The sequence below is a fragment of the Pristis pectinata genome, chromosome 28 (assembly GCF_009764475.1).
Source record: "Pristis pectinata isolate sPriPec2 chromosome 28, sPriPec2.1.pri, whole genome shotgun sequence".
NCBI lineage: Eukaryota > Metazoa > Chordata > Chondrichthyes > Rhinopristiformes > Pristidae > Pristis > Pristis pectinata.
The window spans coordinates 6206788-6232161 of record NC_067432.1 but is presented as its reverse complement, the minus strand read 5'-3'; the positions used below and the strand labels follow the sequence as shown (position 1 = coordinate 6232161).

Here is a 25374-nt window from a genome sequence, read left to right as displayed (position 1 = left end):
AATGGCTAACCTATTCTTTCTTCATAACCCTTAATTTTTTTCTCACTCCAGCCAACATTTATCCTTCAAACTGCATCAGTAGAATAGATTGTCCGACCATTGTCACATAAGAAACAGGACTAGACCAATGGGTTCCCTGAGCTTGTTCAGTAAGATAATGACTGACCCCAACTTGACCCCAACACCACTTTCTCATTCTCTCCCTATATTCCTTGACTTCATTCTAATTTAAATTTCTGTCAGTCTCTACTTTAAATATTTTCAATAACTCTACCTCTACAGCTGTCTAGGGTAGAGAATTCCAAAGATTTATAAACATCTGAGAGAAGAAATTCCTCCTCGTCCATCAAAATGGGCCACTCCTTATTCTGAAACAATGCCCCATATTTCTACTATCCCCACCTGGGGAAACATCCTCTCAGCATCCACCCTGCCAGTCCCCTTTACAATCTTATATGTTTCAAGAAGGTCACCTCTCATTCATCTAAATTCCAAACAGTATAGCTCCAACCCTCATAACATTGCTTCATAAATCAAGTTCATCTCAGGAATCAACCCAGTGAACCTTCCCTGTACTGCGTCCAATCCAAGCAATCCTTCCTGGCAAAAAAACTGAACAAACTGTATGCGGTACTCCACCTGCAGTCTTATCAACTCCCTGTAAAATTCCTTAATTTTATACTCTATGCTCCTTGCAATAAAGGCCAACATCCCATGAGCCTCCCTAGTTATTTGCTATGTTCTAACTTTTTGTGTTTTTTGTATCAGACCCCCAGATTCTTTAGTACCACACAAAGGCACTGGAGGAACTCAGCGGGTCAGGCAACATCTATGGAGGGAAATGGACAGTTGACCTTTCGGGTTGAGACCCTTCATTAGGACTGATAGATGCTGCCTGACCCACTGAGTTCCTCCAGCATTTTGTGTGTTGCTCCAAATTTCCAGCATCTGCAGTCTCTTCTTGTATCTTTATAGTCTCACTTCATTTAAATGATAACTCTCTCGCATTTTCTCACATTATTCACCGTCTGCCAATTTCTTGCACACTCAGTTGGCCTATCTCTTCTACACACTCTGCATCTCCTTACAACTCGACTCACCTATCAGAATCAGATTTATTATCAATGACTTATATGACATGAAATGTTGTTTTGCGGCAGCAGTACAATGCAAAGACATAAAAATTACTAAATATTACAAAAACAAATAGTGCAAAAAAAAGGAATAATGAGGAAATGTTCATGGGATCATGAACCGTTTAGCAGTACAGTAGTGTAGTGGTTAGGGTAATGCTATTACAGCGCCAGTGACCTGGGTTCAATTCCCACTGCTGTCTGTAAGGAGTTTGTACGTTCTCCCCGTGTCCGCGTGGGTTTCCTCCGGGTGCTCCAGTTTCCTCCCACATTCCAAAGACATACAGGTTAGGAGTTGTGGGTATGCTATGTTGGCGCTGGAAGTGTGGCGACACTTGCGGGCTGCCCCCAGCACATTGTCAGTAACGCAAAAAGACGCATTTCACTGTGTGTTTCGATGTATATGTGACTATAAATAAATATCTTTCAGAAATCTGATGACAGAGGAGAAGCATTCTGAACCATTGAACAAATTCACCTTCTGTATACTAGGTTCTTTCATCAAAGTCATCAATACCGATTATAAATGGTGGAGGACCCAGCCCTGATCCTTGTGACAACCCACGAGTTACTGAGTGTCAGTCAGAAAATGACCCATTTACCCCATGTTTTTCTGTCTCCTGGAGCTTGTGTGACTGACTGGTTGCATCACAGCCTGGTATGGAGGCTCCAATCTGCAGGATCGAAAGAGGCTGCAGAGGGTTGAAGACTCAGCCAGCTCCATCAAGGGCACAACCCTCCCTGCCATCGAGGACATCTTCAAGAGGCGGTGCCTCAAGAAGGCGGACCCTTAAGGACCCTCATCACTCGGGACATGCCTTCTTCACGTTACTACCATCGGGGAGGAGGTACAGGAGCCTGAAGACCCACACTCAACGTTTCAGGAACAGCTTCTTCCCCTCCGCCATCAGATTTCTGAACGGCCCATGAACACTACCTCGTTATTCCTCTTTTGCACTATTTATTTATTTTGTAACTTACAGTAATTTTATGCCTTGCACTGTTCTGCTGCCCCAAAACAACAAATTTCACGACATATGTCAGTGATAATAAACCTGATTCTCATCCTTGTACCTTATTGGATGGAGGTCAAAAAGTAAAAATAAAATGAACTTAAAACGCAGGAAACACTCTGTAGTTCAGGTAGCATCGTGCAGAGAGAAGCAATTCTAATGGAAGGCCAGGAGCCCGAAACTCCCCACAGGCGCTGCCGAGCATTTTTCTGTATTGGTTTCAGATTTCCAGCGTCTGCGGTTCGCTTTAAATGAGCGTAATAAACATCAGCTGACTGGAGTTAGCACGGGAGAGGGCAGATTCAAAGCGGAGGGGGCGTTCCGAGCGGACCAAGTGCAGCACCAGAGAGGGTTCTTTCTGCAACGTGGGACGAGCAGTAAGTCGAAAACCTTTCTGGGCTGCAGCCGCACTCCCTCCGGTAGCAACGAGGAGGCGAGTGGACGGGTCTAGTGTATCAAACCAGGTGGCGTTGGATACAATGTGAGCCGCGAGTGAGTTGTGATTTCCTCGCTTACATCTGGATTCGGGATTGTGCAGAAAAATTAATAAACCTTCGTTAAACAAGGGAGCCGGCGCCTTCTACACAGGGGGACGTGACAGAGGCATCTCGATGATGCGGAAGCGACAGCAGCAACCTCTACAAACTCCCTTCTTCCTGCCCAGGTCTGGCTAGGGTTTTTTTGTTCTTGCTTGTGTTACATCTATCTTTATTTAAAGAGGCCGAGGCAGAGAGACCTCGGTTGCGCTGACACGGCGGGCTCAAGCCATTTGCAGCCCAGCCAACTCTTTGCATGCCGCTTTATTTCTCGCTGGCCTTTTTTTTGTAAGAGTCGCTCACAAGCGAGGCAGCTGGTTCCTTGCCATCTCTGCCTCTCCTGCATTTTGCACAGATGGCATATTCTCAACCAGCTGTCCGGCGCAGAGAGTTCGATCCCCGGCGCGGGGGACAGACTTTATTTCATCTCACTGCCAACTTTGTGTATAACTTCTGTTTGGACTAGTTTCCACCCAGCCCGGTACTCAGTTTGGACAAGGAATGTCTTAAATCTGTTATTAACTATTCTGGGTTGACATTGCTCTTCTATTTGTGTGCTGCTCAAGCTGACCTCCCTGGTTGATTTGATGCACGGGTTCAGATATTTCCTGGAGCGGCCACTTTTCCTGAGGATGCTTGCGAAATTTTAGGCTGACAAGTTAAAGTTGCTCTCTCTTGTTCCCGTGGAATTATTTTTTTAAAAAAAAAATGTAGGAGAGCTCTGCTCAGCCCCTGGCCAATCCCCATCTCTCAGTTGGTACGGTGAAAAAGGAAACTAATATTGTCGGTATCATATTGCTGTTTGTGGGATCTTGCTGTGCCTAATTTGGCCATTGTGCTTCCCAGTTACTACATTTCATGTGTGTTCACTTCCCAAATCCCATTGTACATAAAGCAAGTGGAGAATTCCCATCTCCTCAAGTTTGCGTGGATGCAACACACACTCACGTGAGCGCGCTTTCACACTCGCGCACATACACATTCGTGCACACTGTCTCTCACACACACACACACGCACACAAACGCACACACTACTGTTCGGCTCACTGACTGGTGATCAGAAACTTCAACAGTTTTTCCTTGCGATGTCCTATGTTTCAGGTGGAAGTAGGGATAAGTAACGGTTCGGAAAAGATCATACTCCAAACCTGATGCTCCCAAAACTGATGTCCCTTGTATGTTATGTTAGCTTAATCTCCAGTTTGATTGCATGATGCCACTTAATGTCTTGTTTCACCAAATAGAAGAGTTGCGCATCTTAGTCTTTTAGAGAGACATTGTACAGTTGTTAACTGCAATGGTCTCGTCTGCTTGCAGAGAACAACATAATGTTCACCTCCCTCAGCAACTGTCAGAATAATCAGGATACTCTGACTTTGAACACCCTGTTACAAGCTATATCTTGCATTAGTACAAACCTTACAAATATGCTCAGTTAAGGCTCCTTGGGGGAAATGAAAATACGGTCAGTTCTGTTCTCCTGGAATGTGTATACACCAGTACTCGCTTTGCTTTGCTCTTGATTGAATTAAGCAGAGGGAGAGAGAAAGTACAGCTTAAAGTTTACTATGACAACAGCACCAGTTGCAACCTCCGCTTTCACTGTCTCCCCTTGGTACCTTATAATCGGCATGTTTTTCAGCATTGTAACTGGCCTTCAAGTATGCATTATTACTGTGGGATGGATGCTCTTACAGCATCGCCTTACATTGGGCCCAACAACCAACCGATGACAGATTTTGTAATAATAGGATGATGTAATTAAAAATATTCACACTTGACCAACCAGATTTAGAATTTATAATGTCCTATTGAGATTTTTGAAGAATTAAATGAGAACCAGTGCTTAATTAAATTAATTCTTAGGATTTAGACTTTGCTAACAAGCTCGGCACAGTGTAATATAACATTTAAAACTAGTCCATGTGGATACCATCCAGGACAAGGTAGCCTGTTTGATTAATAATTAACTATCTACTCCATCCAGCACCAGGGACTCGGTGCCCTACACATGGGACGTACTATAGCAACTTTCTAAAACTTTTTCAGCAGCTCCCCAAAGCATAAGGGATCAAGCACAATGGTTGCACAGGAACACCATCTCCTCCAGTTCCACACCGTTCCTGAGATACATTGGCATTCCTTTGTCATTCTAACAAAAATATGGCTACACCTGTAACAAATGAACTGTAGGAGTCCAAGAAGGCAGCTCACAATGACCTGGCAAGGGCAGTTAGGGATGGGAAATTATTGTTCATTTATCGCAATATCCCATCCTGAAAGTGAATGCAAAAATTAAATCATTGGTTGTGTAAATTCTTCATGAAGGTCAGTAAGAGTCAATAAGTTCTGTTGTTTGAAACTTCTCTCTGGAGTGATAACAATGCGATATTATGCTAACGATATGCTCCCAGGAAGACTGGAAGGGGAGGAGAATAGCAGACAAGCTCAGTAATAAATGCTAAGCCTCATTTTATCCCCGTACTGGTCGTCCAATTAACCCAGGACTGCCCAAGCAGCAAATGTCAGCACCTGTATCTCAAGGGGAATGCATGATTTTACTAACCAGTGATCTACCAATGGATAAAGTTCACTGTTATTAATTATAACTCGTATCAAGGTTAAGGATAGATCAAAACTCAAATGAAACTTACTTGCAGCGAATGCCCAGGATCAGTAAACGTGACAGGATGATAACAAGTTAACCTTTATGATGTAAGCAGTAGTGATGAGATTTTGTCACATGACTACAAAAATGGAGGAGGCAAATTCTTACCCGACAACTACACATCACATCATAATTATTTACTGCAAGTTTACTCCACCCCTTGGGCTATTGTTGGAGTACTGGGCTTTGTAGTGCTCTGTCCATGTGTCTGGTTTTCATGGTAACCACAATGGTGAACGTCCACAGTCAGGCAGCTCAGTTCACCTACAAACAATTTGCTGGAGGAACTCAGCTGGTTGAGCAGCATCTGTGGAGGGAACGGAATTGTTGAAATACTGCATCAGGACCTCTAATCAATTCCCAAAGCTCAGTTCAGCTGGTTGAGAGGCAGGGGGTGAATGGGTAGAACTTGAGGTTTGGCCAGTGGCCCAGGAAGGGATCCAAGCTGAAGAGGAGAAGGTGTACCAACGCCTGAAACAAGAATTGCACAAACTTCTCTCTCCAACAAAGAGAGGTGGGTCTCCACAACGGCCAATCTTAAAATGATTGGGTGGGGACATTGAGCACTTTCCCTGTCCACACTCTCATGCACCGTTGACCTTCATTGGCTGAATGTTGCCAGGATACATACCTGTCAAACATTGCAGCCAATCCGATTCCACCCCAACCTACGCCCATGTGTGCATCTGTGGGAGAGACTTGGCTCTGAGGATTTCTTTCCGTCCTGGCTGTGTAATGGGTTAGTGAGGCAGCACAAGTGGCACAGCTAGTGGAGTCACTGCCTCAGTGCCAGAAACCTGGGTTCAACCCTGACCTCAGCTGCTGTCTGAGTGGAGTTTGCATGTTCTCCCTGTAACCACGTGGGTTTTCTCCAGGTGCTACAGTTTCCTCCCACATTCCAAAGGCATGCAGGTTGGAAAGTTAATCGGCCACTGTAAATTGCCCCTTGTGTGTAGGTGAGTGGTAGAATCTGGGGGCAGTTGATGAAAATGTGGGAAGAATAAATAAACTGAATTAACATAGGATTAGTGTAAATAGGTGTTTGATGGTCAGCACAGACTCAATGGGCTGAAGGGCCTGTTTCTGTGCTGTATCTCTCTGTGGCTCTAATCGGCCGTGTAAATTTCCCTAGTGCGTAGGGGAGAGGTAGAATTGGGAGGAATTGATGGAATTGCAGGGAGCCTAGCAGTTCAGGAAAGGGATCAAAATAGGAATCTTCTGATTTGCGGAAACCCATAGCCGCTGCAGGGATCAGCACCTGAAATTTAACTCCGTCTTTTATAACTAGCAGTAGTATAGGTGCGGAGAGAACTGAATGTTCTCTGTGTCTAAGGACCAGGCTGACAATCGAGGAGGACAAAGGATCGATATACGTAATTCATGCTGCAAATGGGCATTGAAATCTAACACCAATCTGCCCTTTCTTTCAACATCTAAAACTTTGTAACGTCCACAAGCTGTGGTTCAGTGGGTCGGTCACACTCTGATCTGTGTCACCAGGTTATGAGCTCATGTCCCATTGCAGAATCAGGAGCACAAAATTCAAGTAAACTTGCGGTACTGAGAGAGTGGTGCTCTTGGGGTTACTGAGGGAGTTCTAAACAGTTAGGGTTACTGAAGGAGTGCAGTGCCGTTGGTGGCACAGAGTGAGTGCATTACTGGTGGCGATATTGTCTGTGTTACCTACACTACAGCCATGACCATGCTTCAACAATTACACTGGCCACCAAGCTCCACTTGTTCTACCATTGTGCTGCCATTTTGGGATATCTGAAAGGTTGTGAGAGTGGTTGTAGAGAGGGAAGTCAAGGTCATAAACCCACCTCATCCCAGCTCCTGAGAGAAGCGACCAATTGAATTATAAAATTCTAGCCAGTTCTCCTGTCCTGCACCCAAATAATTATAGAAATTTCATGTCAAATACACAATTTGCCTTTTGAAACCAGTTAGGATCCTGCTTCTAATATGAACTGAGTCCATATTCTAGCAGCCCTCTGTTTATGTGAGTTTCCCCAAACACTGATATCTCATTTGGAAAATATCTCCTCTTATTTTGCATAGGTAGTGGGACTTGAACCCACAAACCTTTCGTGCCTGGGATGGCAGCCGTGCCTGACGTTTCCACAACTTTTAAAGTTTTATGATGTGATGGTATTTGGTTTTTCCACAAGTGACATTTTACCAGAGTTGGAGTCAAGTGATGGACTCTCATGGTTTGGATGGACATTTCCCAGCTAGATTTGTGTAGAGCAAGTGGGTGACTTCTAAAGGATCCATTTAGTTCACCATAAGTTCCACTTTTTTGTGTTTTAAAGGAATGCAGGAAATGAGCCAGAGAACCTGGATAAAAAGCCGCAGTTTCACTTGGATCTTTGGTTTTACTTCATGGTGCAAAACTGGATCCTGGATTTTGGTCGTCCAATTGCAATGGTAAGTGGTGGACCTGTGAAAGGAGAAGGGGAGCCAGGCTTCACTCCTGAAAAGGGAAGACTGAGAGCTGACCTGAGACTCTTCAAAATTATGGAAGGTACAAAGATTCCAATTGAGGAGGAATCCCACACTGGAGACCCATGAATGTAGGACAGTTGCGTATAAATCCCGCGGAGAATTCAGTGGAAACATCTTTAGCCAGAGGCTGAGAATTTGGAACTTGCTTCTACAAAGAACATAGGAGCAGGAGTAGGCCACTGGGCCCCTCAAGCTTGCCCCGCCATTCAATGTGATTGTTGCTGATCTGTCCCAGGTCTCATCTCGTCTCTGGACCAGTTCCCCATAGGCTCAGTTCACTGATCCTTTTTTTAAAAAAAATGCATTGACTTGCTCTCAAATTATCCCCACTGAGCCGGCCTCCAGGGTAGAGAATTCCACAAGTTCATCATCCTCTGTGAGAAGTTCCTATGGATCTCAGTTTTCAATGATTTCCCACCCCAATCTTGTAACTACGTCCCCTTGTTCAAGACTCTCCCACGAGTGGAAACTACTCAGCATCTACTCTTTCAAACCCCCTAAGGATTTTATACATATTGTTCTTTCAAACTCCAAAGAATATAGATCTAATTTCTCCAGCTGTTCATAGTAGGACAACTATCATGTTGACCCCAGGAATTAACCAAATGAATTCCTTTAGAATGGCCTCCAATACCAGTATATCCTTTTCTAAACGAGGGGACCAAAACTCCAGGTGCGGCTTCACCAGTAACCTATACAGTTGTAACAGACAGCATAAATATGTTTAAGGAAGGCTTGATAGAGATAGGGAGAAAGAAACAGAATGTTCTGCCAGTAATGTTAAATGGTGTTGGGGAAGGGCACCTATAATCATATTGAGTGGCAGGGCAGGCTTGAAGGGCCGAGTGGCCTACTTCTGAACTTGGTTTATATATTCGTGTGCATGTTAGTGTGGAGTCTGTTGGGCTGCTTCTGAACTTTAATGATCTGGAGGTATCTCCATGTAGGGAAAAGCGGGTTAAACCCATGATGAATGACTGCCAATGAATGTTTCCCTCGGGCCTGGTGCCTGCATTATTCCCGTGCCCACCGTGTGCAGAAGGACTAAGGCTCCTGCTCTGCTCGTTCTTCCATAGAAGAATAAGCAGTTGAGCTCAAGTGGGTGTTGGGCATGGAATGAACTCTGAGGGGAACGAGGGTTGACGTGTTCTGGGGAGAGTGGGATCTCAAGCGTTGAGTCATATCATTTGTGGGAGAGGGTGTCATGATCACTTAGGGTGAGCTTAAGGTCATAATTAGCTGTGGGGGGGGGGGGATGCTGGTGGAGGTGTAGTGATGGGGTGGATTTCAAGGAGAGCTGTAACATGAGGCACGTGCATTACTTGAGGGGAGTCCACTGTGGGTTGTTCCAAGCACCAGTCCTCACTGGCTCTCGCCCTTGAAGCAGACTTTGCTTTCATTCTAAAGGTCTTCAGCAGGAACACCACACACCAAACACAGGTCACACATGCATTAAACAGAAAAAAGCATCCAAGCATGCATTCAGTGCCCTGATTAAATAATGTCATGCAATGCACATAAATGCAATGCCACACAATATATAACACACAGAAAAGTACAGCACAGGAACAGGCCCTTCGGCCCACAATGTCTGTGCTGAGCATGATGCCAAATTAAATTAATCCCTTCTGCCTGCACATGATCCATATCCTTCCATTCCCTGCATATTCATGTGCCTCTCTAAAAAGCCTCCTGAATGCCACCTCACTGAATTGTGTTCTCGTGTGGGCATTAAGTGAGAAGTGAGTTAAGTTTGGCGGTGACATCTCCTCCACACTCTCCGTGTGGTTTTACTCATGAAAACCAACTATCTTAACACTATTGGAAGGAAGGGGGGAGCATTTCAGGTGCAGTTTATAATTTAGACCAAATATCATTGGAATAATAATTTGACCAGTACTGCCTTGTGCTTCTTCCTAGATTATCCTTCCGTTGGAGTGGTTTCCACTAAATAAGCCGAGTGTTGGTGATTATTTCCACATGGCCTATAACATCATCACACCATTCCTCCTGCTGAAGGTAAATCCTTGGCTGTTGACTGTGCTGTAAGTTATGGTCCGAAAGTCCATGTGGTCAGTATCTCTCTGTAACCATTAGCAATGTGGATCCGGACCATGGGTGCTGTCTGTGCAGAGTCTGCATGTTCTCTCTGTGGGCTTCTGCTGGGCACTCCAGTTTCCTCATACACCCCACAGACATGCTGGTAGTTTAATTGATCACTTAAGGTTATATAACTTGGTATAATTTATGTTTTTCTTGGGAATGTTGTGTATCTGATGCCATGTGCCTGTGATGCTACTGCATCAGTTCTTCTTTGCACTTGTGCATGTGACAATAAACTCAACTCCGACTTCTTAGTGTGGATTAATGGGAAAAGAACTCAAGGAGTTGATGTGTGAGAGAGAATAAGTTGTGGGGGTACAGAAAAGTAAGTAGAGGGGGAATGGGATTGATGGGATAGCTTCCCTGGGAGGCAGCGTGGACCCAGTGGGTTGAATAGCTCCTTCTCTTGTCATTATACAGGGTACAGGGCCTGCCCCCAGGTTCCGAACACCCGACTCATGGACACCTCTAATGTACAAATTAACGTTTGGGAGACTGGTGGGATAGATTCGCTGGCTGCTTCAGGACTGCAGGCATCTTCTGGGTGGGAATGGGGCATTTCCACCTGCCTTCTCGTCTCACCCACCCCCCCCCCCCCCCCAGCAGCAACAATCCGGGGCTGAGTGGAACAGAGCTGGGAACACCAAGCAGATTCACTCACTGAGTCAGTGAGGTCGACTGGCAGCCGGTCTTCCTGCGCCTACTCGCTCTCCCGTCACAGCTCTTTCTGGGATCCTCTCCCCCACGCTGCTCATTTCCGACTTAAGAGCAGTTCTGGTTACGAACAGGTCGTAACCTGGGGACTGCCTATAACAGGAAGCATTTCCCAACTTGCCACGAGGCCGGACCAGCCTCTGGTTGAATGTCCTTCACCAAGTATTCTTTGGTGAGTGGGGAGAGGGAAGGCCCCCATGGATGCCCATTGTCCATTGTTTCCCAGACTCAATGCCTTCACAAGCGTTACAATTAAGGGAGCCCAGCATCAGGCTTGCTCACACACAATACGTTACACATTGAATAGCTTGCTTCCGATTGGGGGTACACAACATCTCGGAATTTTGTGGCTGTAAAGAGAATAACTTTATTCCTTAAATAAGGAGAAGAAGAGGTGATAATGGAGGTAGAATTGAACATAAATGTATGGACACGTATCTCTGATAACTAAAACAATTAATGAAAGTTCAATGAGTTCTCGACAGAGGCCCAGGAGACTGCAGATGCTGGAATCTGGAGCAACAAACAATCCGCGGGAGGAACTCAGCGGGTCGTGCAGCATCTGTGGAGGGACAGGAACTGTCGACGTTTCAGGTCAAAACATTGACGATTCCTTTCCTCCCACAGATGCTGCTCGACCCGCTGAGTTCCTCCAGCAGGTTGTGTGTTCTCAATAGAATTGAGAGCCTCTTGCTTCAAGACTCTGACCTCCTGGTTCTGAATGCTCCAGCCAGGGGAAAGATCAACCCTGTGTCTACCCTGTCGATTCCCATAACGTTTGAAATCCTTTGTCTAAGTCTGTTTCTAACCTTTAATATGCTCCCTAAAATCTCCCACTTTGACTAAAAGCACGGAACTATTTACAGTCTTTAATGTCTTTGCAGCTTATCGAACGCTCCCCCAAAACTCTTCCCCTCTCAGCGGTGTACATCTGCATCATAACGTTTGTGATGGGAGCCAGCATTCATCTTGTAGGTGATTCTGTGAACCACCGGCTCATTTTAAGTGGATACCAGCTGCACTTGTCCGTTCGAGAAAACCCAATGATGAAGGACCTGAAGCCAGAAACACTGGTAAGCATCATCTCTCCAGTAGGAATACTTCCTACCAGTTTAAACCTCATTATCCTCGGGACAGACTGTGAGTGTGATCCCGCCCTCTCGCCCACACCCCCCCACCCCCCCCCCAATCTTCATTGCTCCACCATTGGTGGTCTTGGCTTCAGCATAAGAACATGGCAAATAGAAGCAGGACAAGCCCATTCAGCATCAATGCCTCCTTTGCCATTCAATAAGATAGTCATAGAATTGTACAGCACAGAAATGGGCCCACCATGTCCATGTTGACCTTTGCACGCATCACTAAAACCAGCCTCCCCTCCATTGACTCTGCCTACACTTCCTTGGGAAAGCAGCCAATGTGATCAAAGACCCTTCCCACCCCACTCATTCTGTCTTTACCCCCTTCCATGGGGCAGAAGATACAAAAGCCTGAGAGCACGTACCACCAGGCTGAAGATCAGCTTCTATCCCACTGTTATCAGACCCTTGTACGATAAAGGTGAACTCTTGATCTCTCAGTCTTCCTTGTCATGGCCCTTGAACTTTATCTGTCTACCTGCACTGCAACTTCTATGTAACTGTAACACTATATTCTGCATTCTGTTTTGTTTTCCTTTTGTACTGTCTCGATGTAGCTATGTATGGAATGATCTGCCTGGATAGCACACAGACAGAAGCTTTTCACTGTATCTCGGTACATGTGACAATAATAAACCAACTACACTAATCCCACTTGTCCACATTAGGACCATATCCTTCTATGCCATGTCTATTTGTCTAATGCCTCTTCAAAGTAATATTTGTACCTGATTCCACTGCCTTCTCAGGTGTTAACTGCTCTATGTATACAAGAAAAAACAACCCGTCTCCTTCCTCTCACATTAAACCTCTTGTTTTTGATACCTGGCCAATCCTTTGTCTCAGTGCCACTTTTCCCATTCCTTGATTTCTTTAACATCTCTCAGTCTGTCGAACATATTCAGTGACTGAGCCTTCACAGCCTCTAGGGGAGAGGATTCCAATGATTTGCCACCCTCTTGATGATGAAGAAATTTCTCCTCACCGCTGCCCTGAATAGTCAACCTCTTCACTTGAGACAGTGACCCCTGGTTCTAAACACCCCAGCACAAACATGAACTCTGAATCTACCCTGCCATCTCCACCGATGTCTGAAACACCTTCCCTAAACCTACCTGTTTTTCTGACCTTTAAGATGCTCCCAAAAATCTTCTCCTTTGACCAACCACCTTTCTCATTTTGTTTGATAATCCTTGTGTGCTCTGTGGGATCTGTACGTGGAATTATGATGTGTAGCCATTAGTGAGACTTGGTTGCAGGACTGGCAGCTCAATGTTCTGGGGTTCCGTTACTTTAGACATGATAGAGGGGGAGCTATTAAAGGGGGGAGGGGTGGCATTACTCATCAGGCAAAATGTCACGGCAGTGCTGAGAGAGGACATACTGGAGGGCTCGACCACCGAAACAATTTGGGTGGAACTGAGGAATAAAACAGGGACGACCACATTAATGGGACTATATTATAGACCTCCCAATGGAGAGCGGGATTTAGAGGAGCAAACTTGTGGAGATAGCAGACAGTTGCAGTGAATATAAAGTTGTGATAGTAGGTGATTTTAACTTTCCACGTATTGACTGGGACTCCCACACTGTAAAAGGACTGGATGGGATCGAGTTTGTCAGATGTATTCAGGAAAGTTTCCTTAATCAACATGTAGTGGTCCCAACTAGAGAGACGGTGATATTGGATCTCCTCTTAAGGAATGAGACAGAGCAGGTGACAGAAGTGAGTGTCGAGGAAAACTTTGGATCTAGTGATCATAATCATCTTGAAACTAATGGAATTATGGAGAAGGATAGGACTGGTCCAAGGGTTAAGATTCTAAACTGGAGGAAGGCCAATTTTGAGGGCATCAGAAGGGATCTGGCAGGCATGGATCGGGATAGATTGTTTTCTGGCAAAGAGATTCTTGAAGGCCTCCCACTTACCAAGTGAGAAATATTGAGAGTACAGAATATGTTCCAGTTAGGGTAAAAGGCAAGGCTAACAGGTTTAGGGAATATTGGTTATCAAGGGATATTGAGGCCCTGGTAAAGAAAAAGGGGGTGCATATCGGGTATAGGCAGTTAGGATCGAATAAGGCGCTTGAGGAGTATAAGAAATGCAAGAGAACACTTAGAGAAATCAGGAGGGCATAAAGAGGACATGAAGTTGCTCTGGCAGACAAGGTGAAAGAGAATCCCAAGGGTTTCTATAGCTATATTAAGAGCAAAAGGATAGCGGGACAAAATTGGTCCTCTTGAAGATCAGTGTGGTCATCTATATGTGAAGCCGAAAGAGATGTGGGAGATTTTAGATGGATTTTTTGCACCTGTGTTTACTCGGGAGACAGACACAGACTATATAATACTGAGGAAAAGAGTAGTGAGGTCATGGACCGTATCTGGATTACGGAAGAGGAAGTGCTTGCTATCTTCATGCGAATTAGGCTGGATGAATCCCCAGGGCCTGACGAGATGTCCCCCTCAGACCTTGTGGGAGGCTTGTGCAGAAATTGCGGGGGCCCTGGCAGAGATATTTAAAATGTCCTTAGCCATGAGTGAGGTGCCGGAGGATTGGATGATAGCTAATGTTGTTCTGTTGTTTAAGAAAGGCTCTAAGAATAAGCCAGGAAATTATAGGCCGGTAAGCCTGATGTCAGTTGTGGGTAAATTATTGGAAGGTATTCTGAGGGACAAGATATATAAGTATTTGGATAGATAAGGCCTGATTAGGGATAGTCAACATGGCTTTGTGCGTGGCAGGTCATGTCTAACAAATCTAATAGTTCTTCGAGGAGGTTACCAGGAAGGTTGATGAAGGGAAGGTGGTGGACGATGTCTACATGGATTTTAGCAAGGCCTTTGACAAAGTCCTCCATGGGAGGCTGCTCCAGAAGGTTAAGTCGCTTGGCATTCAGGATGAGGTAACCAATTGGATTCAATGTTGGTTTAGTGGGAGAAGCCAGAGAGTGGTGGTAGATGGTTGCCTCTCTGATTGGAGGCCTGTGACTAGTGGTGTGCCACAGGGATCGGTGCTGGGTCTGTTGTTGTTTATCATCTATATTAATGATTTAGATAATGTGGTAAACTGGATCAGCAAATTTGCAGATGACACCAAGATTGGGGGTGTAGTGGACAGCAAGGAAGGCTATCAAAGCTTACAAAGTGATCTGGACCAGCCAGGAAAATGGGCTGAAAAATGGCAGATGGAATTTAATGCAGACATGTGTGAGGTGATGTACTTTGGGAGGACAAACCAGGGTAAGACTTACACAGTGAATGGTAGAGTACTGAGGTGTGCAGTAGAACAAAGGGACCTGGGAATACAGATCCATAATGCCTTGAAAGTGGTATCACAGTTAGATAGGGTCGTAAAGAGAGCTTTTGGCGCATTGGCCTTCATAAATCAGGGCACCGAGTACAGGAGTTGGGATGTTATGTTGAAGTTGTACAAGACGTTGGTGAAGCCAGATTTAGAGTATTGTGTGCCGTTCTGGTCACCTACCTACAGGAAAGATATCAATAAGCTTGAAAGAGTGCAGAGAAAATTTACACAGATGTTGCTGGGACTTGAGGACCTGAGTTACAGGGATAGGTTGAATAGATCAGGACTTTATTCCCTGGAGTGCAGGAGAATGAGGGGAGATCTTGTAGAAGTATACAAAATTATAGGGTGAATTTGTGCAGGCTTTTCCCCCTCAGGTTGGATGAGACTAGAACTAGAGGTCATAGGTTTAGGGTGAAAGGTGAAATATTTAAGGATTTTGAGGGGGAACTACTTCACTCAGAGGGTGGTACGAGTGTGGAACAAGCTGCTAGCGGAAGTGGTAGATGCCGGTTTAGACGGGACTAGGCAGAAAACCAGGCCAGCCTGGGACTAGACGGGCCAAAGGGTCTGTTTCTGTGCTGTAGTGCTCTGACTCATTGAATATGGAGGGATATGGATCAAAAGGGATTTAGTTTAATTCGGCATCATGTGCAGCACAGACATTGTGGACCGAAGGGCCTGTTGCTGTGCTGTACTGTTCCATGGGTCAGAGCTCCTTCCTTTACTCTGCATCCATCCAGCCTGCTTGTTGCTGGATATCTGATCCAGTAAAATGCTCCATCCCCTATCACCTGACCAACTATGAACAGCACAATTCACAGAAAATCTAAAGATTGACTCATTCACGTCACCGACTATAAACAGATGGGAAGTCATGAATGTAAATTTTTCTTGTTAAACCAACAGATTGACTCCTTTGAGCTGCTTTATTACTATGATGAATCTTTGGGTCACTTGATGTGGTAAGTAGCTTAAAAACAACGGAAATTCTTGGCATTTCCAGCTGTCATTTTTAAAAGGCAAGCGGAGATTCTAATAACAGCTCTGACTGAGTGCACCAGACAGGACAGTGTTGGATTAGAGAGTCCCAGGATTCCTTGTATCAGTAGCAACAATAAATGCCTTGTGTACAGGACCCTTTAATGTAATGAAAATATCAATGTGCCTCAGTGTTTCAAAACAAAACAAAAAAAGCATTGATACATAAGAAAATACTAAGGCACATCACCAGTAGCTCAGTCAAATAGATTTTGAAGAAAATCTTGAAAGAAGGATAGGGGAGAAGTTTAGGGATGGAATTTCAGAACTTAGGGCCTTGGAAGTTGAAGGCATTGGTTGCCGCTGGCGAGGAATTAAATTTGGCGATGCCAGAGGCCAGAATTGGCAGAGCATTAAGGATTATAGGAGATTGCAGAGGTAAGGAGGGGTGAGGCAGCAGGGATCTGGAGGAAGGATGAGAAACCTGGGCTCAGCAACAGGAGAGCAAGGCAATTGGCTGCAGGCGTCCTTGGGTTCCTCCAGCAGTGATCCCTTGTTGGAAAGTGCACGTGTCCATTATTGGGTGAGAAGAATTCGGTTACTGGTGCTGCTTTCTAACGTGCAAAGAGCTTGGCCACATGTTACGGCTGTGCTTTCACTTTCTGTATACGGTCAGGTCTTCCCTAACCAGGTCCTTGTAACTGGGGGAAAAAAGAGGAAGTGAAAATAATGAACAATCCAGCAAAAAAACAACAGACCTCCAGTCATGGAGTCTACAGCATGGTAACAGGTCCTCCAGTCCAACAGCCATCAAGTACCTATTCGGTAAAGAAGGCATAAGGCATGCTTGCCTTTATTAGTTGAGGCATTGAGTTCAAGTGTCAAGAAGTTATATTGCAGCTTTATAAGACACTAGTTAGGCTGCATCTGAAGACTTGCATTCAGTTCTGGTGGCCCCATTATAGAAAGGATGTGGAGACTTTGGAGAGGGTGCAGAAGAGGTTTACCAGGATGCTGCCTGGATTAGAGGGCAAGTACTATGAGGAGAGGTTGGACAAACTTGGGTTGTTTTCTCTGGAGTAGAGGAGACTGAAGAGAGACCTGATAGAAGTTTATAAAATTATGAGAGGTGTAGATAGAGTAGACAGCCCGGTATCTTTTTCCCAGGGGCATGCTCTTAAGGGGAGAGGGTGAGAAAGGAGATGTGCAAGGCAAAGCGTTTTTTGTTTTACACAGAGGGGTGGATGCCTGGAATGTGCTGCCAGGGTTGGTGGTGGAGGCAGATACGATAGAGACGTTTAAGAGGCTCTTAGGCACATGAATGTGGAGGGATTTGGACCATGTGCAGGCAGAGGGATTGTGTATCATTAGCTTAATTAATTCGGTACAACATTGTGGGCTGAAGGACCTGTTGCTCTGCTGTACTGTTCTATGTTCCATGATTTTAGGACCATTTCCCAGTGCTTGGCTCACAACCTTCTACACCAAGTTGTTTTAACTGCTCTTCTAAATTCTGCTTAAATGTAGGGAGAGCACCTGCCTCTACTGCTCCTCCCCACTACTGCAGATTCCAACCGCCCTCTGAGTGAATAACTTTGTCGGATCTCCTGTACATCTCCCACCTCTTACCGTAAGCTAATGTCTTCTGGTTATAGATACCTAGATTCACAGAGAATGGCACAGAAACAGGACCTTTGGCCCACCATGTCCATGCCAGCCATAAAGTACCAATCTGTTCTTGTCTCATTTACCAGCTGTTGGTCTGTAGCCTTGGTGATTCAAGTGCTTATCAAGGTATTTAATAAATGTCATGACAGTAATTGAATGTTATGAGTCTCTACCTCCACCACCCCCTGAAACAGTATTTTCCAGATCCCATCCACCTTCTGGGTGAAAGGACTCCTCCTTGGGTCCCTTCTAAACCCCTTACCTGTTATTGTAAAGCTACATTCTTTGCTTATAGACACCTGTGCAAAGAGGAAAAGTTTTTCACTCTCTACCCAATCTCTGCTCCTGATTTGGTGAATCTCAGTCGGGCCCCCCTCCACCTTCTCCAATCCAAGTAAAGCAAACGCAGCCTATCCTGTTTTTCCTCAACACTCTGTCCCAGGTGACGTCCTGATGAATCTTCCCTACACCCTCTCTAGTGTGGAAACCAAAAGTGTACACGGTACTCCAGCTGTGGCTCAGCTAATGTTCTCTATAGCTGTACCATAACCACCACCACCCTGGGAATGTTTTCTTCACCAACTTATTTATCTGTTGTGCTAACTGCCATCAGGAATCCTTGGATGTGTACACCTGTCTCTCTCTGTCCATCAGTACTTCCCAGGATCTTGCTATTCAGTATGTATATCCCAATTTCATTAGTCCTTCCAGACTGAATCACTTCACATTTTTCTGCATTAAATTCACCAGCTTCCATTTCTCTGCCTAGTTTACCAACTGATCAATATCATTCTGTAGCCAAAGGCTACACTCCAACCTATCGCCAGCACCACCAATCTCCATGTTATCTGCAAGCTGACTAATGATATTTTCTACATTCACATCCAGATTGTTAATCCTGCTCAAAATCAGTCCAAATATGTACAAGAAAGATCGCACTGGAAATCCCCACTCTCGACTTCAAACCGGCTGTGTATGATATTCTACAGCTGGGTAAATCTACCAGTTCTGGAGCACTTTTAGAAGGTCTACAACACTGTAACTCCAATGCTCCCAGTTGACATGAGGCAACAGTGAAATGACCATGATCTTATTTCAACGTATGAATGGGGCAACATGAATATTTGTTGGCAGTCTGAAACTATCGTGTGGAACATCTGTTCAGATGTTTATTTACTCCCTGTCACCTATCTGCCATGGTGGCTGTCTCTCTTGCTCACCTACTGAGGTGCCAGAGGATAGCCAGTTATTTAAACTTTAAAAAAAAAATGGTTAAGAGAACTAATGGAGAAGGCACCAGCATTTCTACCACATGCTTACTTCCACACAGGCAAGCTGCTTGTCCGATTCTACATTCAGACTTGCAAAGAGCAAATGGTCACGTGCTACAAACCTAATGTTACTGGTGGGTAGAAGAATGCTCAGTTTGACAAATTGTTGTGTTGATTCTCTGCCACAGGTATGTTCCCCTCTTCGTCATTTTCTGCCTGTATTTTACGGGTTGTTTCACTCGGTGTGGCAAAGACAGCAGAATGCCTCTGTCTGCATGGTTGCTCCTTGGTCCTAGTAGCCTCTACTACTGGTAAGTGATGAGCAATTTATTGACAAAGAATAACTGTAGCTTTCTTTTCTCATTCCCATCGATGTTATGTGATCCAGTGGCCTATGGTTATGGTACTGGGCTAGTAATCCAGAGAGAGAGACTATTAGGAAGGGCAGCAAGTGCATAGAAACACCACCATCAGCTGCTTCCCTTGGATATATTGACATATCTACCTCATCACTAGCTCCAGACCCTGAAACTTCCTACTCAATAACACTGCAGGATGACCTTCACCAGAAGGACTGCAGTGGTTCATGAATGTGGCTCACCCCCACCTCCTTAAAGGGCAACAAGGGATGGGCAATAAATACTGGCCTTGCTGGCAGTACCCACATCCCTTGAACCTCCCTTGGTGGTTCACACTCAGTTTAAACAAGAATAAATATATTCAGAAATTTAGAGTTGGTGTCAGATTGAAGTTAAAAACAAAATTGTCTCAACCCAAGAAAAAAATCACTGTACTTGCCTGATTGGCCTATGTGTAATTCCACTCCTACATCTTTAACTAATTAGTGAAGTAACCTAACAAGCCCTTCACTTGTACCATCCCACCTCCTAGTCACCACTTCAGGGACGGCTTGGAATGGGCCACAAGCATTAGACTTGCCCATGGCAACCACATCCTGGTAAAGAAAGTGGTGGGGGGGTGGGGGGAAGTCAGCCACAGTTCCCACACATTGCACAGTGACCACAGGAAGGTGACCACCAGACCGGACAGTGTGTGATGGATCTTTCAGCCAGAGGACCAGTTGGTAATCCCTGCCCGGCTCACGGGCACCCACCTGGCTGAACACTGGAGAGTTGCCATCACCCCAAAGTAATTACAGACAAGGAAGGTTGTTATATCATTGAGGGATCTTTGCTCTGTGCTTCCAATTATCCCATAAGTGATCTGGGCATTCTTTGCCTGTGTGTGTGTGTGTGTGTGTGTGTGTGTGTACGTTGATCACTCTGAGTGACGACCTTTATTTCTGTCAAGATTGTTGGAAGTGATTTAAAATGGGTGTTAAATGACATCTTTGTGCAAGGAGGAATTTCCTAAATGTATCTTTTCCAGTTTTTCCCTCCTGTGTACCATCACACCAGCTACCTCAATCAGTGGAGAGGGTTAAGGTCCTTGAAGTGGAATCTGGTGGAGATTCTGAGTAAGGTTACGTCTGAAGATCCAGGCATTAATTGAAGGTTGCTTACTGACCCTCTTTTTCTCCCCCCCACTGTATCTCTCCAGGTACCTGGTGACAGAGGGTCAGATCTTTGTCCTGTACATCTTCACCACCTTTGCCATGATGGCAACAGTGATGCACAAGAAACGCAAAGGGCTGGTTATGGACAGCAATGGCCTGTTCCTGTTTTACTCCTTCTGTATCGCACTGGTCCTGATCTCTGCTTGGGTCGCCTTCCTTTGGAATGACAAAATTCTCCGGAAGAAGTACCCCGGGGTTATGTATGTCCCAGAACCCTGGGCATATTACACCCTCCACATTAAGAAAACACCATAGGTGTTTGCCAGGTGATGTTTTACAGGTGGGTTTCACTGAGGCTTGAGCTGCTGCTCTCTCACACAGTCAAAGCTTCTACCAGAGCTTGTGGGCTCTCACTTCAATACATGATGGTTTCAGGTAAACATTGGTGCAGGGTGTGGCATTGTCATTTGTGCCAACTCCCACCTCACAACACACCCAACAGGAGACATCAGGGAAAGCAATACAACTCCAGTTGGTGCATAAAGTGATGCAAGCTGTCTACTCAGTCTCGTCCTCCAACTCGTCTCCTCTCAAGCAAACTATTTCAGTTCCTTCCAGGGCAGAGCAAGTCTGGACGTGAAGAGGAATCGCATTGCCATATGCATTTGGTCAGCCAGACTCTTGAGCCATTGAGACTCTGATTGTGATTTAGATTCTTCTGCTTTAAGATAGAGTTACTCCAAATGCATATTATAATTGGTGATACTGCTGTCAGCTGCAGTATAACTGCAGTCCTCAATGGAATATTAAAAGATGAATCCCACCTTTTTGGATTTTTGTGTTTGGTTCAGATAGTTGCAATGAAAATATATTTCTGTTATCTATTGGTGTTGGGGGTGGGGGGACCTTTATTCAGTGCCCACCAGACATAGACAAGTATTAAGTTGGACTCCAAAGGTCACAAACTAGTTGGCGGGGGATTTTGATAAAAGGTCACCCAAGTGTGTCAGGAGGAGCTGTTGTGAGATGAGGTAGACTCCAGCTATTGAGATTGGTGGGGTTTGTAGGGAATGGGGAGGGGGAAGGGAGGATTTCAGCTGGGATTCCAGCAGCTGACCCTTATCCAACGATAATGTCTGCAGCAGTCTGTGTGAGAAAGTTGAGGGAGGATTGTGGTTGCCCCTGCTGACTGGCTCTCTACCACCCACTCACTCAGCTTGCACCTGAAGAAAGGATGAGGTGTTGACAGCACTGTGGTTCTAGTAACATAGGTGTTACTATCACAGAGCTCCCCCATCATCAACATTGGTCCACTACTGATCGAAAGCTCAACTGAACCTGTGACACATACTGTGGTCACAAGAGCAGGCTAGAAGCTGGGTATCCTGTCCCCAGTGACTCCACCCTAAGGCCTGCCTTTATCTATATAAAATTAATCCAGAGCAACATGGAACACTCTCCACTTACCTGGATGAGTGCAACTTCAAGTCTCAAGAAGCTGAACAACACCCAGGACAAAGCAGCCCATTTGATTTGGAATCCCATCCACTGCCCTAAATATTCAGTCTCTTCACTACCAGTACACATGGCTACAGTTTATCTGAACTGCAGTTACTCACCCAGGCTACTCCAAGGGCATCTCCCAAACCCACAACCTCTACCACAAAGGAGGACAAGGTTAACAGGAATACCACCCGCAGGTCCTCCTCCTAAGATGCACGCCAGCCTGACTTGAAAGTCATCAATGGGTCTAAATCCAGGAACTCCCTCCCCACCGGCACTGTGGGAGCACCTTCACCAGTTGTTCAAGAAGGTAGTTCACCTCCTTCTCATTGATGGGCAATAAGTGCTGCCCTTGACGGTGATCCACAGATACCATAACTGAATAAATTAAAATATATTAACAGTCAGAAGAGATACCATTAGAAAAGACAATAAGCCAGCTGAACACTCAAATGGTGATGGGTATTGTCAGGGAGCTAGAATAACTTGGTTAAGTTGTTTCAGAATGCCCATTAGACAGAGAGTTGGGTCAAAAATTCTTCCTGCACGTCGTTTCTGGTTTTGACGGAAGAGAAAGCAACTCTTTCAATCAACCAGTGTGGCTGCTAAAGAGAACACAGATTTAAGATGATTGCAAAGGATCCAGGGGTGGACGGTAGAGTTTTTTTTCTCGCACACAGCAGATTCTTATGATCAGGAATGTATTGCCTGAAAGGCATCGTGAAAACAGATTCAATAGTAATCTTTATAAGGCAACTGGATAAATAATTGAAAAAGTCAAATTTAGAGGGCTGTGGTGAAGGAGCAGGGGGGCAGGGTAACGGGACGAAGCTTCCAACAACGCACTGCAAGTTCAATGGACAGAGTGGTTTTCTGTGCTGTTTGATACTGTGGCTGAATTTCCCTCGTGAAATTATAAACGTTGGGTGAGATATGTGCAACTGAGTCCTTAATCTGTTTTTACAATACTTTCATGTCCACTTGTCACGAGACGTAATAAAATGTTGAAGTTGTTTTTGCATTCTGTTACAATAGACAGAGAAGAGTATACAGACACACAGATCTTAACCATGCATCGCAGGTAAAGTGGGTGACAATGAAAAAACAGAACCAAAACAGGCTCTCAACTTCTTAGCATCACCAAACTCGGTAAAGGTCTATGCCCCCGTGTGTTCACTGGCTGTAGATGATTCCTAGGTGTTTGAGTTTGTTTGGAATGTAACTTTATTTATTTGCCTCAGATCGTCCAATCTGTGTGCTGTATATTTTTTTGTTGATGGCTCAGGAACATGCAATGAAAATTAAAACTCTCTTTGAACCTTAGGTTTTATGGATCTGCTAATCTACTTGAAATGTAACTTCAGGCACAGGAAGGAATACTGTGTGCTGATGATCTTTGAACGTGGGAATGGGAGATGTCCCAGTCACTGATCTGGGCCCAGATGGAAGTTATGTCCTCAGTTAATATGACCAAAATGTCCTCAGCTAACATGTACAAAATGGAAACACAGATTTTGTCCAATGTAACTTTTCTGGACTAATAAGTCAGAACCCTGTAATTTGTTACTAATCTTAAGAACAGTATGCAATTCAAACAGTCCAGGGGTAAAAAGCAGATTGCTTGATCAAGAGTGTACTGTCATAGAACTTCTAAATGTCTTCCCTATCACCTTGGATATATAGGGGTGACATAGTGTGTTGATCATGTGATAGCATTTAGCAAATCACACAAATGATCTTTTATAAAGCTTCCTTTCTTGGGAATAGCAACCTGTTTTCGGAGATGTAGAAATTGTAAAGATCTGAAGGCTTTAACGTTATTTACTCAAACCGTGTTACAGTTAAGCAAGTGCATCCAAGCCACAGATCAGAAAGTGTACAGATTCATGCAAATGTTTCAGCTGTCAAACCATTCAAGAAATCGCCTCTGAAGAAGATATTTAATCCCTAATTCATTTATTTTTCAGTTATGTTTTATTTTTTACTGTCTAAATGTTTTTTATAATTTGTAAAGAAAAGCAACTATTAATTTTAGTCTGAATTGTGTTATTTTCAAATCTTTTGGAGTAGATAAAAGAACTATACCATCCCATGTGTTTTCCTGCCTTGTTATTCCATAGTCAAGGGGCAATTATTAGCCCACAATGAGCAGCATGCTTCTCCATGTGGCATGCATTTGAATACAGGTTGAGGTCCTATCAGAACTGAGGATGTTTGTTGATCATTTCACAATGTTCCATTCCATTCACACCCTCTCAGGTAATAGATCATGTTTCCATCTGTGGAACCTGGGCAATATTTAGTTATGGTCTGATAAATGGCAAGTAATATTTGTACCACAGAAGTGCCAGACAATTACTTTATACTCTACTCAACACTCCTAATCCCATTCCCTCACCATGTCCCGCTGCTTCCCCACTCCCATCCACCTCTCTGTCAGCCACGACTCCCCAACCTGGCTCCTCCCCATCGATTCCCCTCCCCTTCTACTCATATACAGACCAACCAGCATCACTAAAACAGATTATGAGATTATTGAACAACTGCTACCTGAGAGAGGGAAAAAAAAACAAGTTGCTGGAGGACCTCAGCAGGTCAGGCAGCATCTGTGGAGGGACGTGGACAGTCGACCTTTTGGATTGAGATACTGCATTAGGAGAGCCAGATGAAACATCTCAACCCAAAACATTAACTGTCCATTTCCCTCCACAGATGCTGCCTGACCTGCTGAGGTCCACCAGCATTTTGTTGTTTGCTCCAGATTCCCGTATCTACAGTCTCTACCCAAGAGAGATAAACTGTGCAAAATCGGTTGCCACGATTCCTGCATTACAACACCAAGCTCTTTCCAGCCTAATGGGACATTCAGAGATTGCAAAAAGTGCTTTAAAAATAATGTTTGCTGTCCCTTAGCATTCTCCACAGTCTTGGACTCTGGCAAGATTCCTTTAATGTCTCACCCTGACTTCCTTGGGATTCGCAGACTCTGACCATACCTTCAGCTTTGTCTGCGAAATTCTTCTGTCCTTCCAGTTCAAACAGCTCTGCCTTCATTACAAACTTGGGATAAGATTACTTGTTAATATTCATGCTTGTCCTGATCGTGGAGGAGCTCCCAAGAGATTTGGCGGTACAGTTTCCAATTAATCCCCAGAACAATCCTCAGGCATCCAGTTTCCTGGCGTCTATTCATTCTTGTCATTTTGAACTGACAGGCAAATCCCAATGCGGTTATGTTACCGATGGAAGCTATCAGTCACCAGGAGAACCATCAGCACACTGTCCCTTCGTGATGAAGTCACGTGACTGGCACT

General features: G+C 44.7%; 1 protein-coding gene across 2 annotated transcripts; it reads left to right on the top strand.

Annotated features, from left to right (window-relative positions):
* The first annotated feature begins 2423 nt into the window (after nt 1-2423).
* On the top strand, nt 2424-24131 carry LOC127584006 (ceroid-lipofuscinosis neuronal protein 6 homolog). Of its 2 annotated transcripts, XM_052040505.1 has the most exons (8): nt 2460-2810; nt 7666-7780; nt 9779-9877; nt 11560-11748; nt 16031-16086; nt 19230-19352; nt 20602-20897; nt 23385-24131. In XM_052040505.1, exons 1-7 carry the CDS (start codon nt 2758-2760, stop codon nt 20870-20872), a joined length of 906 nt encoding a protein of 301 aa, XP_051896465.1. In that variant the 5' UTR covers nt 2460-2757; the 3' UTR covers nt 20873-20897; nt 23385-24131. The 2 variants fall into 2 exon arrangements, with proteins under 2 accessions (XP_051896467.1, XP_051896465.1); XM_052040507.1 differs by having other exon boundaries at nt 2424-2810; nt 20602-24131.
* Nucleotides 24132-25374: the final 1243 nt, after the last annotated feature.